General features: G+C 48.9%; 6 protein-coding genes and 1 pseudogene across 7 annotated transcripts; all 7 read right to left on the bottom strand.

Annotated features, from left to right (window-relative positions):
• Nucleotides 1–122: 122 nt before the first annotated feature.
• TEOVI_000746200 (tRNA pseudouridine synthase, putative) lies at nt 123–2,825 on the bottom strand (the record flags this gene model as incomplete). Its single annotated transcript, XM_067223251.1, has 1 exon — nt 123–2,825. The coding sequence occupies one exon, from the start codon at nt 2,823–2,825 to the stop codon at nt 123–125; it is 2,703 nt and encodes a 900-aa protein (XP_067079352.1).
• Nucleotides 2,826–3,367: 542 nt separating this feature from the next.
• TEOVI_000746100 (protein of unknown function (DUF3342), putative) lies at nt 3,368–5,050 on the bottom strand (the record flags this gene model as incomplete). Its single annotated transcript, XM_067223250.1, has 1 exon — nt 3,368–5,050. One exon carries the CDS (start codon nt 5,048–5,050, stop codon nt 3,368–3,370), a length of 1,683 nt encoding a protein of 560 aa, XP_067079351.1.
• Nucleotides 5,051–5,393: 343 nt separating this feature from the next.
• Nucleotides 5,394–5,684, bottom strand: TEOVI_000746000 (uncharacterized protein; the record flags this gene model as incomplete). Its single annotated transcript, XM_067223249.1, has 1 exon — nt 5,394–5,684. One exon carries the CDS (start codon nt 5,682–5,684, stop codon nt 5,394–5,396), a length of 291 nt encoding a protein of 96 aa, XP_067079350.1.
• Nucleotides 5,685–8,124: 2,440 nt separating this feature from the next.
• Nucleotides 8,125–10,416, bottom strand: TEOVI_000745900 (protein tyrosine kinase, putative; the record flags this gene model as incomplete). The annotated part of the gene is made up of 1 exon (XM_067223248.1): nt 8,125–10,416. One exon carries the CDS (start codon nt 10,414–10,416, stop codon nt 8,125–8,127), a length of 2,292 nt encoding a protein of 763 aa, XP_067079349.1.
• A 712-nt stretch (nt 10,417–11,128) lies between these two features.
• TEOVI_000745800 (uncharacterized protein) lies at nt 11,129–13,135 on the bottom strand (the record flags this gene model as incomplete). The annotated part of the gene is made up of 1 exon (XM_067223247.1): nt 11,129–13,135. One exon carries the CDS (start codon nt 13,133–13,135, stop codon nt 11,129–11,131), a length of 2,007 nt encoding a protein of 668 aa, XP_067079348.1.
• A 428-nt stretch (nt 13,136–13,563) lies between these two features.
• On the bottom strand, nt 13,564–16,140 carry TEOVI_000745700 (differentiation inhibitory kinase; the record flags this gene model as incomplete). Its single annotated transcript, XM_067223246.1, has 1 exon — nt 13,564–16,140. One exon carries the CDS (start codon nt 16,138–16,140, stop codon nt 13,564–13,566), a length of 2,577 nt encoding a protein of 858 aa, XP_067079347.1.
• An 836-nt stretch (nt 16,141–16,976) lies between these two features.
• Nucleotides 16,977–18,221, bottom strand: TEOVI_000745600:pseudogene (annotated as a pseudogene). Its single transcript has one exon. A coding segment is annotated over exon 1 (1,245 nt).
• Nucleotides 18,222–18,316: the final 95 nt, after the last annotated feature.

Raw genomic sequence — 18,316 nt, 5'->3', positions numbered from 1 at the left:
AACCGACCAGAGTGTGCAATATACACGCCTGCTTTCCCACGAGCACATACAAGGGAAATGCAGGGAAGAAAGTCCATTTTACTGATCATTTGTTCTGTTCAGAACTCTTAAAACAAGTCACATCACCACGTCACGTTCCACGTATTCTTGTTAATGGTTTTAAACGGCACACGAGCCGTTTCCCTCCTTTGAACCTCTGCACCGCGTTTGATACGTGGCGTGGTTTTGGGTGCCCCGGGGTAGCGACGCTGCCGGCGGAGGACTTTAAAGAATATTTTCTTCGCCTTAGCATTGGGTGGAAGGGGAACTGTGTGCCCGGCGTAACAGCTCACTTCGCCATCTTTAAGTGTTTTGGCGAGTGGTTTCTCAAATAGTCGCAACCTCATTTCCTCCTCATCTTGTTCCCGGCGGGCCATATTCCGAATCAGGTGCCGTGATCCCCAACGATGTGCTTTGCGCACAGGATCTGCACTCTCCGGTAGAAAGAGCGGCCCGGTATTATAGTCCCACGGCTTGACATCCCCAACAAAAGGTAGGACGTGTTCCTCATTCACAAACCCAACACCGTCTTGAAATCCTTCGTATATGTCTTGCAGGGATGTGACGTATCCAGGATCGCGGTTTCCAAACTCCCACATTGCATCGGGAGCGGGAAGGGTAAGAATATCAGAGGAACCAACACAACGAGCTTGTTTCATGAGCTCTGTAAGAACAACATTAGCGTAGCTGCCACGCTCAAGAGAAAATTCAAGCGTCAACTTGCATGACTCAGTGTCGTAGTCATACCGCAGGTTCATTGGTTTACGAATAATAGGGCGCGGTGGCTCAAAGAAGTCGTGAATCCCCAACCTCGAGTGGCGGCTGTGCCATTCCAGGTGGTACTTTTGACACACCTGAAGAAAATACTCCCCTACCGCGTTCTGCGGCAACCGCATGGAATTGAAGGAGAAACCAGGATGAATAACATTCATAATGGACGTTCTCTCTCTTTCTTCCTCAGTTTCAACGAGATGAATACCCTGTCGGTACCAGTCAGTCCGTTCTTCTGGTGAGGTTTGCACACGCCGCAGCACCTCGGGTAGAACCATATCACCTTCCAAAACCTCTTTACCACCGAAGTGGTGAAGCCGAAGTGTTAGCACTTGGTTCCACAAGTAGCTACAGAGACGCTGTGCTGTGAGACGCCGACTCATCACGCTCAAATCAAGATACGCACCTTGTAACTGCAGAAGTATCAACTCTTGCTTCTTGCTCACGGGCCCACCATCGGTAGCGGTCAACGGGGCACCAAGGGAGGGACATGCAAGAAATGGAGCCGTATCCAATTCACTGGGTTCTATTGCGATGGATCGAAGACGCCGTACGATATTGCGACGATACTCGTCTTGTACTGGGTTCGGATATTTTTTTTCACGCTGTAGCAGTTCTCGGAGTGTCAGCTCACGACTGGTATACCCGAGAAAGCGGAACGCGAAAGCTAACCAGTTTTGATTTAGTATAGCGAAAGCAGCATCATTAGTCCCACCAAACCACGAGAACCGCTGGCATCCGTAATAGTTCGGGAACCCATGCGTCTGGAGCTCGTACACCGCCTGTTGAATGCATGTCTTTGGCACCGTCACATCTCGAAGGACAATTTTAAAGTGATTACCGAACAGCCGCCCAGGAAATAGTGGTTCCGTATGATATGAGAAGTCGGAAAGGGTCATTGCCCACTTCTTCTTGCGGAAGACACGATTTGCTTCTAGCGCTGATGCTGGAGTGACATTTTGCAACCGGACCCTTTGCAGCGTGTCCCCAATGTAGTCCTTAATACCGGCTACGGATATACAGGAGGGGTGCATTCGAAGAGTTTGAGCGATGTTGGAGAGCGCGACGCTGTGTGCAATATGCTGCTTACGGAGGTAGCACTGAAGGTAAAACTTCCCCGTCCTAAATTCGCTCGAATCCTCATCCTGGCCGTTTCCCTCTAGTCGAGATTTATTTCGTGAGGCTGCGCCAGACAGATTACCCGTTAGGGGTTCCACCCCCGTTCTTTTGCTATCTCCCTCGCCGCTATCTTCCTTCATTATTTGTTTTAACTGCCCTCCTATATCGACGGTAAAGAAACTGTTGATGCGGTTTTCACCGCTAGCCGTGCTGCCACCATGCACATATTTGGTATCTGATTCATCAACTGAACGAAAACAATCAGGAAGTGGTGGAATAGTCCAATCGAGCTCGCGGGAAAGTGGTTTGCCATCTTCTCCCTCACTATCGTAGACCATTTCCGTGACCAAAAAGTCCTTCCAATGCTGCCGAAAAATTCCCGAGAAGCCCGGTGCGTTCGGTGAAACGAAGGCACCCATGCCAAATTTGTACAGGACCGCTGCTTCATCCCCGAACAATGCGGATGGATGCTTCATAATAGAAGCCATTTGCGCTTCTTCCCTTGCCAGGATTTCTTCATCTCGCGACAAAAGCTCTCGCTGCTCTTCTTCCCACTCGCGCATCATCCGTTGCATCAGCTTCAAGGGAGAGAATGAGAAAATCCTACTGCATCCATCGCCTGCGGTATTGTGCGCCTTCGTAAGCTCCCCGCCATAGGGTGACGGAATAGGGCTCAAAGGTTCAGACAGTTTGTTTAATCGATTCGCATTTCGTTTTTTATTGCTTATTTTGCCGTTGCTACCGTCGACTGCGACCTTCCTGGTACACTTCGTGGAGGGATCGCTGAAAAGCCCGAGACGGTAGGTAAAAAAGTCGATAGCGTGGAGCCTGCTCGGCTCAAGTTCCCATATCCATTTTGACTTCACTGGGGAGCGAGTTGTCCACCCCACCCTCATCTTTGCAACAAATACACGTGTAAAATAAGACAGTGGGGGAAGGGAATAAGAGAAAAATGCAACCAACATCGGGACATAGGTGCATGCCGACCCAACACAGTGGCGTAAGCCGAGTGAGCCCAGAAGACTATTGCCCGCTGGGTATTGAGCACAAGCACAACCCACTTGCAAGTAAAAAGAAAAACAAAAACATTGCCGGAGACCTGTGAACGTACTAGACAAATGATCAAACTACATGCTCGAAATCTCGCCGAGTACGGCAGCATATGCGCTACGTATAGAGCCAACGTACAACCGTCAGCGCACCGGAGCTAAGAAGGCACAAAGTCCCACCGGGTGCAACCAGGTATACTTTTCTTCTCTTGAAGCCGCACCCTTATCCGTTATATATCTACCCACTTCCTTCTTTCCTGGCCACCGAAATCGCGCGATGTCAGCTTCACCAGGTCAGCGATCACGGAGGTCAAAGTTGGTTATGGAGGTTACTGAGAGGATATACCTGGTGCAACCATCATACTCAAAGTTTTTACGCACTGATCGCTCTAAGAAAGCAGTCTCGCACCGCTGTCCAACTTGTCACGCTTCTGCAGCCTCCCACTTGGTGGTGCTCCCTCTTTCACCTTCCTTGACAGGTCAGTCCCATTACTGAGAGGTCTCATTCGCGTATCACCGACGCCTTTAGCCCCGCGGAGCCCGGGTCGGCCGGGGGCGCCTTCGCCGTGGATTCCTCCGACTATGTTACGCGGCCCTGGGGAAAGAGATGACATCGTAGTGTTAGGTGAGTATGGCCCTGCTTGTGCAGGAGATGAGCCGTGTTGATTTGCGGACGGCTTTGCGTGGAGTCCTGACTGGTCAAAGTCCTCCATCATTTGTTGGAGCTCTTCCATCAACCAGCGCTCAAACCCATTCATCACGCCTATATTCACATAACCCTTCGCATCAACGGACTCTTCCACTGCAGCTGGATGTGTGCTCCACACACCTGGCACGCTTGAGTCGCCCTCATCATCGTATAACCACCCACCCTTGGGGGTTAAAAGTAGAAAAGGTTCACGCACTGCCTCCTCTTTTGGGCAGTACATAGGCCGTAGTCCTCCTGGGTACAAGTTCTTTGCTAAATCGAACCACGCAAGAAGTGCGTCAGCGTCTTCACTACTCACTCCTTCAGCGCGGCTAAAGTTGGCGGTGCCTCCGGGGCAAGAGTGGCAGGTAGTGTTCGTCAGCGAGACGCAACAATTGCAACGGCGGCAGACAAACAAGTACAACGATCCCACGACGCGCCACGCCCACGCTTCCACTTCCTTTTCATGCCACGAAAGTGGGGGAAACTTGATATTTGCCTCTTGCTTGGACGCTACATGGGTTTTGAGAAGCTCACCCCGGTGACCAACTGAATTCTTAGTCACGCGGGGGCACACAGGGAGCCTAACATTTTTATACCGCCGCTCTATGTGTTGTAGTTCCTGTTGATCAAAAAGAGCACCACAGAGACCACACCACCGAAGACTACTGGGACGACCCTCCCCGAAGCGGTCGCACAACATGTGTCGGATTAAGGCTGTCAGGAAGCGGCGGTTTGGTGAGTCCTCCGCATGCCAGTCAAATAGTTTTAGAAAGGCCCTGGCGACATCGCCCTCCGACATCATGCTTGCAAGCCTCGCCAATAGTTCCCCAGTAAAGCAGTCCATGTTCACTCCCGAGAGAATAACCTCCACTAGGTGATCCTTGATGTAAAGGAGGGTCATTTCAACTAACTGTGTCATGTGCAAAAAGTTTGACGACAACGCTAGCGACACGGCATTCTTTGGAGTAAATGAACGTTGCTTCCCCTCCACGTAGGCCATAAGCCAAGAAAAGGTGCTCATGTCACAGTTGACATGGAGTGGTATGGGGGGCTTCTCTTCTTTACCCTTTCGCTTCAACGGCTTGGTGGCCTCGTGAGCCTTTGTCTTGCTGTTTTTCACGGAGCGTGCACCGGTCGATGACGCCCTATCCAACGACTTTTCTTCCCGCGACTTTTGGCGCTCTTCTTCGTCGAGGTAACATTTGATGATAGGTGTGAAGTACGTCATGGACGACTCGAGCAAATGCAAATCACATCTGAACACACGCATTTCGTTCGACTGCTTGTCATAAACGCTCACCTCTACCAGCCGCTCACACGTACCACGGGGCGACTCGCAGCCATCATCCATTGTAGAACTCCCTTCAAACCTGTTTCCCATTCCCTTTTATCGGTGCGAACCGGGTAGCAGTGACAGCAGCGATTTCAGCGAGCAAACAGTTGTGAGCGAAGGGGGGGGGACAGTAATTTACAATAATTGCAGCAGTTTCACTAAATACTAAAGAGTTAAAGACAAATAATGGAGGGTGAGAGCAAGAAAGGTGTTTAGTAACCATCACGGGAACCGAGGATCTTCCACCATTCGGAGGTGTCCGCTGCCGCGACAACAAAAAAAAAAAGGGCGCACACAGCAGAAAGACAAACTCAAAGGGGGATGTCATTTGGTGAGGTGGAAACGGCGGAAGTGCGTGCGAAGGATTTAACGTGCATCTGAGAGATTCACTTCATGTGTGGACGTCAAAAGACAGAAAATGCTTGTAGAGAACCGTGTTGGCGGTTGTCCTTCCACAATACGATGGGAACGGGAGGAAAGAGAAATCACCCGCCGCGACAACCTCTTCATGTTTGTAATGACGACTGTCTGCCCCACTGCCCTGCTGATCACCAGAAACGATATTGGTTAGGCCCCTTGATGTGGATGGAAGCTTCTGCGGGTGAGTATAATAAACCACGGTCCGGCCACTTCGCATGGATTGCTCTAAAGCAGCAGCCGCAGTGGCTTCAGAATCTCCCATACTATCGATGCTATACCTTGCAACAAACCGGTGCTCTCGTCTGTTTTTCCTCTTATCGCTCCTTACTATTTCCCTGTGCTGTACTTTACTACTACAGTCAAATGGTAGGTGATAAATACAGAAGCCACAAAGTGTGCAGTATTGGAAAAAATAATATAAGCGGTGTAGGAAGTATTGGAGGTGTGAATTACACAAGTAGGTGTTTTCAGTGGGGTTATGCATATGCATATGCAAGCGCAAATATATATATATTTATTTATATTTACGAGTGCGTGGCTATGCAATCATGGAAAGTGTGATGTACGATTCACTGAACGGTTTCGACCCTTCTTGTCCTTCCCATCCGTCTCGTGGCTCCAACAGGAACTCTCTCTAAGCAGTCGTGGGGGCTTTACGTTCTAAATTATGCAAATGAAGGAGCAAAAGCAATCAACTTTGAAAAGTGATTTACTTTTAAAAAAATAACTAGTTAAAAAAAACCACAAGGCAGACAAAAAACTGTGAGAGTGGACAAAATATTTCCCTACCCCCGTGGTAGGTCGCTTTCCGCTTCTCGAAAGCCACTTACCATCGCCTTCTCTCCTTCTAAGGTTTCTTCTTCCACCGCCCTTTCCCTTTTCCTTCCAACCTTCACGTGATTATTTTGTTTCCCCAACCTTCTTTTCTCGACTCATCGCCGCACCATTCAACTCTTATGCATATGCGAAAAGCTGCATGCAGAACAGGGGACGATATAAAAGAAGAATGCCAGCTCTTCACAAAAATAGAATCGCATAGTTTCCCCCCAAATTTCCTCTCTCCTCTTTCATGTAGTACCGATATCACGATGGCAGGAAGTAAGTGAAAACGAACGAAAAGGTAAGTGTGTGCGGGGAACCACCAACACCATGGCAACCAGGAAAAAAAAAGGAAACCAATGCGATGAAACAACTGTAGAGATAATTATGTGCCGCCAGCCCCGAAGTCACAAGGGCCGCGCAGTCACAATCGCACTAGTGGATTCTTTTCATGATGAAGTCACTGCTGTCGTTGCCGCAGTTTACGAACCTAAAAAAAAAATACTTCACCCCACTTTCAACAAGTGGCACCGCACCAACCCACCCGAACTAGAATCAAAATGCAGAAACAAAAGAATTTAACTCATCCATATAAAATTAATGGAAAATATTTTCATGCGCCGCCCACTCTGTCACAGGTGAGATGAGCCTTAAGGGAAAGTGAATTAGAGGGATGAAATCGGGCACACGATCGAGTTGGAAGGGGGAATGCCAACAGCAGCAGCAAATCAAAACATTGCCTAACAGGACTGCGTAGGTAATAAATATTCATATCCATATATATATATATATATATATATATATATGCACAGTACACTCCCATGAAATTCTACAAGGTGGGAAATATCCTTCCTGAAGGGCTCATAATTACGTCAACTTTAACAATATTCACCCTCTTCTCTCACGGTGTCCTTTACCGCCAATAAGGACGAGTCAATAATGATGATGATAGTGAAAGTAATGAAAACAATAATAACAACAATCGCTCACACAAAAAAGAAAAAAAGCAAAAAAGAGAAGAGAAGAGAAGAGAAGGGCCAGAAAAAGAAGCAGAAACACTGGAAAAATAAACTGGAGTGATTCTTTATGATAGCCTATTGAAATGAAGGAGAAACAAGGGAGGAGAGGGGAAATAAAAAGAAGAGAAGGGCGAAATGTTTTCCTCTTTTTTTTCTTGTTTTCTTTTGGGATTCTTCACGATACTCCACATGTTCAACTTGTTGTGCGCCCCCTTTCTACAGACACCTCCACCTGCTTCAGTTACCTCTTTTACATTTATTCTCATTCCTTTCCCTTGCTTCAACTTCATATCCACCCTTGACACACCTTTGCGTGTGTCGTAATTCCACCTTTTTGAAAGACGTTAGGCAATCACAAAAAAAAAACACGGCAATGTGTGAGAGAAAGGGTACGGAACTGCGAGACACATAAAAAGACTGATCACGTCCCTCCAAAATCCGCCCATTCAAACTGAAATGGATGTTTGCGTTTGCGTATAATATGCTGGAATTCATTTCCAATGGTTGACAGCGCCCGTGGCACGTCGAAAATAAAGGAGAGGACATGCAGAGCGATAGAAGAAGACGGAAAAGAGAGGGATACGTGAAGGCGCACGTACACAAAAAAGATACGAAGAATGCAAGATACATGCACAATTCTAAGTTTGTATATATGTACATGCAGTGCAGCAAAACAAGTTGGAACCCTTACCATCGTTTTCCCTCTTCAAGGGTGCGGTTAGTTGGACCGTTAATCACTTGCCCGTGCTGTCTTCGTAACAGCGAGCGCAGTGACTACTGCAGCGACCTCCACCTTGCGTACATCGTCCCTATCTCCCCCTTTCCTTCCTCCATTCTTTATTCCCCACCTTCTTTCCTCAAATTTTACGTCCCCTCAGGCTGTTCGCCTCCTTGCAACAGACTCAACAACGAAACTAACTGCGCACACATCGGAACGGCGGAAAGAAGAAGTTCATCATCATTCATTAACTTCCTAAGTGTGTGCATGAACACTGTGTTGAAACGAGGGTTACACCGCTCAATCTCTGAGCGCACCACGAAGGCATCTACAACTTCCATTGTCTCAACGAACAACTCGCGGGTTGGTAATAGTTTCTCCAGTGCTTCCCGCAATCTACCCGCAGAACACCTGAGACTTTCCGCAGCGAGACGATTAGTGCCTGGCACACCAGCTGTGCAGCTTGGTTTAGTCGCGTCTTCTCCCAGAACGGAGATTGTCCGTGAATTTGATTGCCCCGCCCTGTTCGTTCCTGACGGATATGTACCGGACGAGGTTTCACTAGTTTGGTAGGCCGTCGTGCCACTATTTTTGCTACTGGAAGGATTTGCACACGACACAGTGGTGGTGGGTGCACTTTCTGTGACCTTGTATCTGTCGGAGGGATTGGCACGTGAGTGCGGCACCTTGGGGCTAATGCCACGGATGCGGTATATAGATGCTGAGCGCTTCGGTGTAGCTGATGGTGGTGTCCGCGGGTGTCGTGTCGCACTGTAGGGTCTTGGTGTGCTTCCATGCACCACCGGCCCTGCCGCTGCATGCGTGAGTTCATCCGAGAAAACCCTCCTGTGTGTATCCCCTTCACTATTAAGTGGTTGTTGCTTTGCTTTCGTGTCTACATTTGGTGACCGCCCCGGTGGTGGTGGATTTTTTGGAACAAATATTGCCACACCATTGTGTTCGCTATACGAAGTGCTATCGTCTTTTGCGGCGGTGCTCTGCTCTCTCCACTGCTTGATGTACTTCCGAATATCGTGTTTCATGGACTCATCTTGGTTCTTACGGATTTCCCGCATCCTATTTTCATGAACTCGGTGCATGGCATGGGCCTCTCGCTCCAGAGCCTGTTGCCTTCGCTTTTTTTCTTCCAATTCCAACCTATGGGCATTACGCGACCGCTGAGACGGAATGTTATTCAACATTCTGGGCATCGCAAGGTCCCTGCGCGCCGAGCTCGGCACGCGCTCAAGAGTTCGATTTTTTTGTGGTCCGGTAAGCGTTGAAGAGGACGCGCGCCGACGGGGAGATGGCCGAGCTCCACCCGACCTGTCCCGTGCGTTTGTTGCCTTTGCATCTCTCCTCGCTCGCGGTGATACAGCTCCACCAGTTGCTGGCGTGGGTGATGCCGGGCGTGACCTTGACGTTAACGGGGTTGAGTTCATCCGTTGCAGCTCCTCAAATTGCTTCATCGCTTGGTTGTACCAACTTGGTTGAAGCCTGTTACGCCAGGCATGTTTATGCGTGCTTTGGGTCACCTCATCGAAGTTCGTCTTACTAAGGTCGGTGGTGAAGGTGTCATACTCATCCAACGATGTCATTCCGATCGGCTCCTCCATAACTGCGGAGCGCGGAGTGAGAAATCGTTCATACGATGTCGGAGTATTCACATCCGCAGACGACAAGCATGAGATACTGCGTTCCCGTGTGATTTCCCCCAATTTTCTGTTAACCTCTTCAATGTTAGGTCGCTTCCTCATTATGGGGTTCATCATGGACGCAATAAGTGTCCGAATGGCGGCTGATCGACGATCAAATGAGGCGTTAGCTGCTAACAACTTCATTCCTACGAGTCCTAACTGCCAAATATCGCTTGCTTGGGTGTAATAATACCGGCCGCGCAGAACTTCTGGTGGGTATTCGTGGTGCAATTTAACACCATACGTCTCACGCTCCTCAAGCCATTTGAAGTACAAGACGCGTGGTAGTGGCAAACCTACGCATACCTCTTTACCGTCGTCCACAACAAAAATACGATCAATTAAAGGTCCATGAAAACATGCCACCCTGTTGTTGAGGGGAAGGTTGTGGACCTGTTGCACGACCCGCGCTATATTTCGCATCCACCTCAAGGCAGTAACCTCATCTAAAGGACAGGAGATTTTCTCGTCAAGGTACTCCTGCAGTTCCTCGCCAAGGCAGTAGGAGCTCACGACACTTATGGAGGAGCTCTGCCGCATGGCCACGTACAACTTAACCATATTCGGTATATTTGCCGAAGCAATAGCGTTGTACGTCTCGAGTGTTTTGTCCACATCGGATTCCGCCCACGAGGTGACGTTGATTCGCTTAACAACGCGGAGTTCCCCTCCAGCCTCTGTGTCCTTTACAAGAACCGTGGAGGAATTCGCATTTGAGCCCAATACCTCCTTTTGTAGCATTTAGCCAAGCGAACTCAAAGGTGCGCACGAGCAAAAGTGTGAGCAACAGAGTATACCGCTAAACTTCGAAAAGGTAAAAACAAAACAAAACACCGACACTATCCTGAAAACAAAAACGAAATAAAAATGTTCGAGTGCTTGTGTATATGTACAACGAAGCGAATATAACCTAACGGATAGGTAACTTTTCCCACAGGTGGGAAACGGAACAATTCTAGTCACTGAAATTGATTCTGACTTCTACTTACCTAGTACTATGCACAGGATAATCAAGAATGATAACGAAAACGAAGGCAAGCGTGAGAGTTGTTATACTCAAGAATTGAATATGCCGTGTGTGACCCTGTGTGAAGGGAAGAGTAACGGTCATCAATAATATGGAAATACTAGGCGATAAAAAGGATCAGCCTTTCGTGGCCAGAAAGTATCACCAGAAACATCCTCAGTGGCGACACCACGCTTCACACACACAAACAAACTTCTGTATCCTTCTCAAAAGTTACCTCGGTGATGATTTCTGTTAGCGTCAACCACTCGCCGCAAACCCACGCGTTCTGGACTCAATGATGCTGCGCCCATCCTTCCGTGCATGCGGAAGTCACAACCCAAGAAATTCCACGCTCGGTATGCTAACCGGTAGCTCAAGTGTCACCATCATCAATGTTTTTATTCGCGTGATCACAACAGTGGATTCACGTAATGTTAGAGTTCTTCAACCTACGCGCATAACCTTATCACCAACAATCAAAAAGTAGTCCTTAAGTTCGCCAAGCACCCTCTTCAACCCGTGGCGGTAGAAGTGTCTTTGAAGAGGAAGCGGGACGCGACGCATCAGCTTGTGCGCTTCAATACCGCCCTGGGGAATAAACGAAAGAACCATCCTCACAATGTCTTCGTTCTTTAAGTGCAACGGCTCCAGCTTTGCTCGCTGAACCACCATCACAGTGGGATCGTCGGGGTAGGGCCAGGTGGCGAAGTAGTCGGGATACAATGCCAAATGTTCCACAAGCTTCTCCAGCTCCTTTGGCAGTGCATCCCTTATGGAGGGCGGAACGAGCGACATCACTTCACTAAGTTCAGCACACTGCATAAGCGGCAACGCGTCGTACAGCTCCCGTACGGCCCAGTCAGCAGAACTGCTTTCCTCCATTGTGGCTGGTATCTTTAGTACGGGGTCACTAGGGGAGAGTGAACTCATCATAAGCCGCTGATCCATAAGAGTTTCTGCGCAGGGTTCATACGTTGGCCGGAACTTGTACACCTTCATGCTGTCCACAGATACCACAATCTCCTCGCCGTGCAGCCGCAAGAAACGCGGGAAGGAGCGACATTTTGCTTTTACCTCCGTTTTTTCTACGTTAGTAAGTAGCGCGTATAGTTTACCAGTCGGCACAATGGCAGCTGCCTTCTCTGACTCTTTACTGTAGTCCTTTCCCTCGGCCTGTGCATCCACCAGTTGCTTAACCTTCTCGTATATAGCAGGTAGGGGTGAGGTAGTAGCGTTCAAATCATCCAATGAATTTGGCGCACTGCGAAACGGCCGAACTCGCAGTTTGGAGTCAGTGATCTGAAAATATTCTGGGTATTTCTCGAAGAGACCCGTTACCCCGAGACGAGGATCAAAGGAGGGATGGCGGGAGACGATATCTGACACATCCTGCAGGACGGTAGCTATTGGAGTGTATTCGATGGGCATTCGTGGCACTATGAATTGAATTAAGTTGGCCTCTGAGTGTCGTGGTGGCCTTCGACCGCGGGCGAGTTGGCTCAATATGTCATTGCTGCTCAGTCCAGTGGTGTAGAGAGAATCAGCTGCACCCCGCTTAGGGTGTGAAAAATCGGGGCGGAGCCGGATTTCAGTGTTCCCGTGGCTGGCACGTATGTCAATGTAGTGACGGAACCGCTTGAGATAATAAAGAAAACTACTGTCAGCAAACTGCTTTGTAATTTCAGACGGCAACTGGTCGGCTACCATCTGGTGTTGTACAAAGAAGGTTGGAATGAATTCAATTAACATATCCAACACTTCAAGAGTTGTTTTCGCACCCGCACCACCTCGCGGAGGCAAGCCCTGCTGCTGCTGCTGCTGCTGTGAAGCTGGACCGCTTGCACGACCAACGGAAATGGGAGGCGGTGGCGGCGCAACAGAAGCTTTGTTACATCCATTCCCCTTGTCACAACTGCTTGCACCTGTTGTGATGCGCGAGAGCAGGCTCCCCCTGACAATAACACTGTCCGATAGATATTTCTCTATGTACTGAAGGGGTGTCCCCTCACGCTCCATTTCCTTCCGTGCTGCCGAAGGAAGAAGGTGGATGACGCTACTTATGTGAACAAAGGTGTTGCCTACAGGCAACAGTGGAACAAGGAGCGCGCGGATTTCCCACGGTGCATAACCACCAGCATGTGTGGATGCACCGCTATTTCCTCTGCGAAGGTTCCCGATCCCTACAGCGGTACTTGCATCCATGGTATCTGAAGCGTTCCTTGGTTCTTGCTGTGCATTAACTCCACCGGGCTCCGCTATGGTAGGTTGTGCGATCCCCTGAGGCATTAGCTTGCGGTCCTCATCAGAGAGAACCAAAGTCGACTTGGTTGTGGCTTGTGATGATGTGCTTACGCGTCTCTGGGTGTTTGTGATGCTAGAAAAAACGATCCTTCCAGCAGTTGCCGTCATCCGCTTGACGGGTTTTACAAACCTCAGCGCACTGGAGAGCATGCTACACGATGCACAAAGAGAAGAGTGCCGCGGTCACCTTTTTCTTTTTACCTCTACTTCTGTCGTTCTCTTGTCCTAGAAATTCGTCAACTTGTGACCAGAGAATGATTAATAGCATATGAAGGTAAGAGTTCGTTCGACAAATGGCAATAACAGAGGGGTGTTTCTGAAAAAAAGAAAAAGATGCGCTATGAGAAATCGATACCCCGGACTGTACAGCAGCCGTGCCACGGCAGAGAGATAGAAAAAAGGTGCCGCCAGACTGTCCCACCTTATCAGTCACTAGCAGCAGATGGAAGCACATTGTACGGCTCCAACAGTGAGATGAGCGTGTTTGGGTACATTGGAGGCAACAGGGAAGAGTAGCAACGGGAGAGGCCCAGCAACAGCCCATTATTTAACGGGTAGGGAAGCGTATAGGCAAGAGATTAGCAGGAACCCGTCCGTTCCCATGTGAGGACGGTTTGTGCGGAGATGTCTTCACCTGGGAGCGCGTTACACGCGGTAAAAAGTTTCAACACTTTAGCCCCATTTTCTTTCCTCTCACGAACCTCAAAAAAATACTTTTGTGTACTTCCTGTAAGATTCGGACAGAGGCAGCCGTGAAGCCTGTGAGTAATGATATTGCTCCCTGGCTTGATCTGATACTTTCCGAAACTGCCCGCGTACGAGTTGCACATTTCTACCAGATCCTCTCTCACGGCACGATCCACGAACTGTTGCCGCAAATGTGGACGCATATATGATGTAAGCTGCATGCTGAACTGACCCTCTGGGAAGTACGCTAGCACTCCACACACTGCACTTCCCCAAGGATGCGTGATCTTTCCATCCTCCGTTTGCATCTCTACCTTGACAACATTCCAAACGCCGGTTATATCCGGTGGGTTTGTCACTCCGTCAGATACCTCTTCCTGCTGCTGCCCTATCGGCAGATGCGGCGTGGGCGGCGTCCCCTCGCTCACATGAGCAAAGTTACTAAAGCGATTAATCAAAAGGTCAATTGTAGCACGTGTCACTCCAGGAGGTTTGTATATAACAGCCCACTCCGCCGTGAACTTCCATTTGATGTATTTCATATCATTTCCCATAAGATCAAGCTGTATGGGGGCAGATATATTTTTACCTTCGAGAGCAGCCCAATCGATTGATGCAAAGTAAGGATGAGCCTTTATTGCCCCTGCGTCTTGCAACCTTGCTTTTGGATGGCTTTGAAGCAGTTGTTCAATGAGTGAGGCGGCCTCTGGCGTGAAACACGGGGCTGTGAGGTCCAACTCCGCCTTCAACACATTGTTGTAGATTTCACAATTGTACGCCGAGTAAAACGGCGTCTTCCCACTCAGCATTTCGTACAGCATGACCCCCGCACTCCACCAATCCACAGCCTTCGTTTGGTACTTCCCCTGAATCGTTTCTGGCGGAAGGTACTCCGGACTCCCCACAAAACTGCGACGGCGTTGCCGTGAGAAATTCATGCGTGCCAGCCCAAAATCTGTCAGTTTAAGATGTCCGTCTTCTCCCAAGACAATGTTTTCGAGCTTGACGTCACGATGGGCAATGTCGTGACGGTGCAGATGTTGGAGTGCGAGTACAAGTTCAGCAATATACAAACGGACATCCGATTCAGTTAGTTTGAGTTTAGGGTAAACACGCGAGTGCATGTCTCCACCAGGGAGGTAGTCCAGTACGAAGAAAAGATGGTAGTCAGTCTGAAATGCGAAGTGACATGTTACAATGTACGGATGCGAGGGTAAAGAGGACATGATATTCTTCTCCTCCCTGATGTACTCGATCATTCGCCGCTTGTGAATAACACACTTGTTGAGCACTTTCATAGCATAAACCTTGCCATCTTCACGAAAGATAACTTTCATCACTTTGCCAAACGTGCCACGTCCCACAGTTGTAACTAACTTAAAGTCAGAAAGTGTTACATCTGTTCGCACGTGGGACGTACTACCGAGTAAGTTCAACGGGTCCAACGCACCACCAGCAGGTGCGCACTGAAGTATTGGTGTTGAAGCCATGGGAGTTGGGGGATATTGGGGTTTACAGGTCTTTCGAGCAAAGTTTTCATAACATTGAACACATGATCTAGCGACCTCTCCTTCTTCAAGTTCGACTGGGTGCAAACAGTCGCGACAAAACTGTTGCCTACAGAAGAAACAACGATGCGGATACAGCACAGAAGAAAACTCAGCGTTACATTGCCTGCACAAGGAGCCTGGTGGCGGCACACGCACGTCCTCAGCTTCACTGTTGTCAGCTGATGGTAAATCTTCACATTCCTCACCGCTCTCTACGGTCTCTCCTGGAGGTGATTTGCAGGGCTCCTCTTCTTCGTCCCCGACACCATCATCCACTCGATCACTTTCACCAACAGCAGATGGCCCAAGCATAGAAATCGATTTATCGTTGAGAGTTGAGGCCGCCCCTAACCGGCTCGCACTCCCTTCGCCGTTCCTGTTTTCCAAGTGGAGGTCTGCCAACGAGTCTGGCGTTGCAAAGCCAATTAGCGGTCGTATGGCCCTCCTTTGGTGCTGCGCAGGAACCGCGCCATCGTGAAGAAAATCGTAAATCACGGTTTTAGCAACATAAAATACATTCCCCGGGACGAGCAACTGGCGGAGGTAAATTTCCAAGTGCCTCCGCCGTTTTTCTACGAGGTCGATTGACTGGTTAGTTACTTCCGTCCAGTGGCTACCGCAGAGGACAGGAATGACCCCGTAGTCACAGTGCCTTGAGGATCCGCGTGAGCATAGTTGTTTCAGACTCTGGTCAAGTGCCTTAAATTGCTGGTAACGCCGAAACACCTGCCACGTCATGTTTCGTTTTGTGCACTCAATCACATACTCAACAAACGTCCCCCGCACCCTGTACTGCGGAATCTCTACGGATGTAATGTTGTCTGTCATACTAAGCTCAAGTAACGACCTGTGATCAGCGGTACTGAGTTCCTGCTTCCCCTGAAGTTTCGTGTCATACCGGAATAACTTGGATAGCATTTCAAGAACCGCCCGAGTACGGTTTTTTTTTAAATAAATATTCGGGTAAAGAAATCGGTATACGTATATGTATGAATGGAAAATGGTGCAGATAGAAACCTCCACAGCAGCGTGTTAGACAATTGGCTTCCTTGTAAGGTTTCTGCTGAGTAACCCTTTGGATGCCGTGGCGCACCTGGCGTTTCCTACAGGTGGAAAACTACAGTGGTGTTAACAACGCATGAGAAGTATAACACACACATAAAAGAAAAGAAGAATGAAAACAGGCTGGTGGCGCAAAACGAGGTTGGCGGACAGTCGGCAAGATGCAACACCATATTAAAAGCAAAAGAAGGATGTGCAATGCGTTATTTTATCTTTAATGTTTTTGAAGTTTAAGCACAATGTTGCATGCACAAAACGCGACTGACTTCCATAAGCAACAGGTTAGCCACTTCCTTATTATAAAATATACAAACAAAAGAAGTAAAGGAAAAGTACAAAGAAAACGAAAAGTATACACCGGGGTTTCAATGGAAGAGGGGGGGGGGGCGGTAGGCAGATTAGCTTCATAACTGACACCACGTAAGGAGGCGCAAAGATTAGTACGGAGATAACGTATATCCCTTTTTGCATTTCGCGTCATTTTTAGTAGAGCCGAATCTGCCAAATATGCAGCCGGCCAGTTCGGACATTTGTTCCCCCTGCGTCGTTGCCAGTGCCCAGAGACATACAATACCCCACATGCACATCCGTGCTCAGTGGGTTGATGTTGAGAAAACAGTAGTAATGGTGAATGATAACACCGAAACGAAACGTATACAGAAACTGAATCTCAAAAACTTGGGGAGTCACCCTCACGCCTGCGCCTTATGAGACGAGCAGCCAAGCGGATACCCCGTGAAGGGCTTCCACACACACGAAGACATTCCACACAGCTCGGCGCCGCAAATCGTACACGTGAACTGCAGGGGAGACCCGCAAAACAAACAAGTCCATAATGCCGAGTTCCGCCCTTTGAGTGTCAAAGGATCCACCGCAACTACCTGATGACGCTCGTTGCCGCTTTTCCTAAGAAACTCCTCAAGTGAAGCCTTATATTTTCGTAAAGCTGCGTCTGAGTGCTCTCCCATAACAAGTTCTATGTTCCCCTTCGCAATGTGGGCTGTGCAGAAATTCATCTCCGCCTCACAACCGTACACAACCTCTACAGAAACATTGAAAGACTGGGTGACCTCCTCCTTCGGCTTATCGGGCGCGTCCACACTACGTCCATCCCCAACGGTATTCTCGTCTTTACATTCCGCCACCTCTTCATCTTTTGTTCTGTCGGTTTCTCCACCCGTGATGGTTTTGCCCAACAAGTACTCAACGAAGCTAAGGGACAGGTGCCTGTACATCGTAACAGTACTTATCATCGGACTGTTCACGTAACCAACAAGTACAAAAGGAACACAGGTCCAGTTATTAAACACTTCACTAGATTCGAGTGTAGCTGTGCAGTTTGGGAGACTTTTGGCTCTCGGATAACGGTCGGGCACAAGCTCTCCGTCAACATACACTTTGATCCCAACAAAAGTGTCGCAAAGCGGCCGGTCGTAGACTTGTTTAGCGAAGTTCCACAGTCTGATTTTCTGCTCATCTGTCGTTGGGGTCTCAGGAAGTGTAGAAAGCGCCCCCGGCACTTCCCCTAGCGTTTGTCCAGAGGGTGAACACGCTATTTGGTAGTGGCATACACGCAGTCTCCACTGATGCTCAATGGAAAGTGGAGTGCTATAGAGGTACGCCATGCCGTACACATTGTCCTTGCCAATAACTGCCCTTGTGAGCAGCGGTGGGGAGTTGCCAGGGAACTCACCCAATTCCGAGGCGCCAACAGGAACGGGGGTCCCGGCGAAAACGATGTTTCCCCGCTGCTTTAAGTGAAACTCGGTAAATGCCATACGTGATGTTTCACTAAAGTTTTTACCATACCATGAGTCTGTTGGAACAGTGGGAAGTGCCGTGTTGCTGGCATCCCCTGTAAACCCGTGTTGACCACTGGGAGTGCGATCACTAAGGTCCTGAGGAGACATTCGCACTCCACTTTGTTGACATCCCATCTTGTCTCTTGTCTCTCTTTCTTGCGTTTCCTACTCCGCAGACGGGCGTATATATGCAGCTGGTTTGAATTGGCATGAAGAGGAAGGAGATACTG

The sequence above is a fragment of the Trypanosoma equiperdum genome (assembly GCF_001457755.1).
Source record: "Trypanosoma equiperdum strain OVI genome assembly, contig: ctg_1808, whole genome shotgun sequence".
Taxonomy (NCBI): Eukaryota; Euglenozoa; class Kinetoplastea; order Trypanosomatida; family Trypanosomatidae; genus Trypanosoma; species Trypanosoma equiperdum.
Note: the sequence above shows the minus strand (reverse complement) of the source record. Positions and strands in the feature narration are given on the sequence as shown.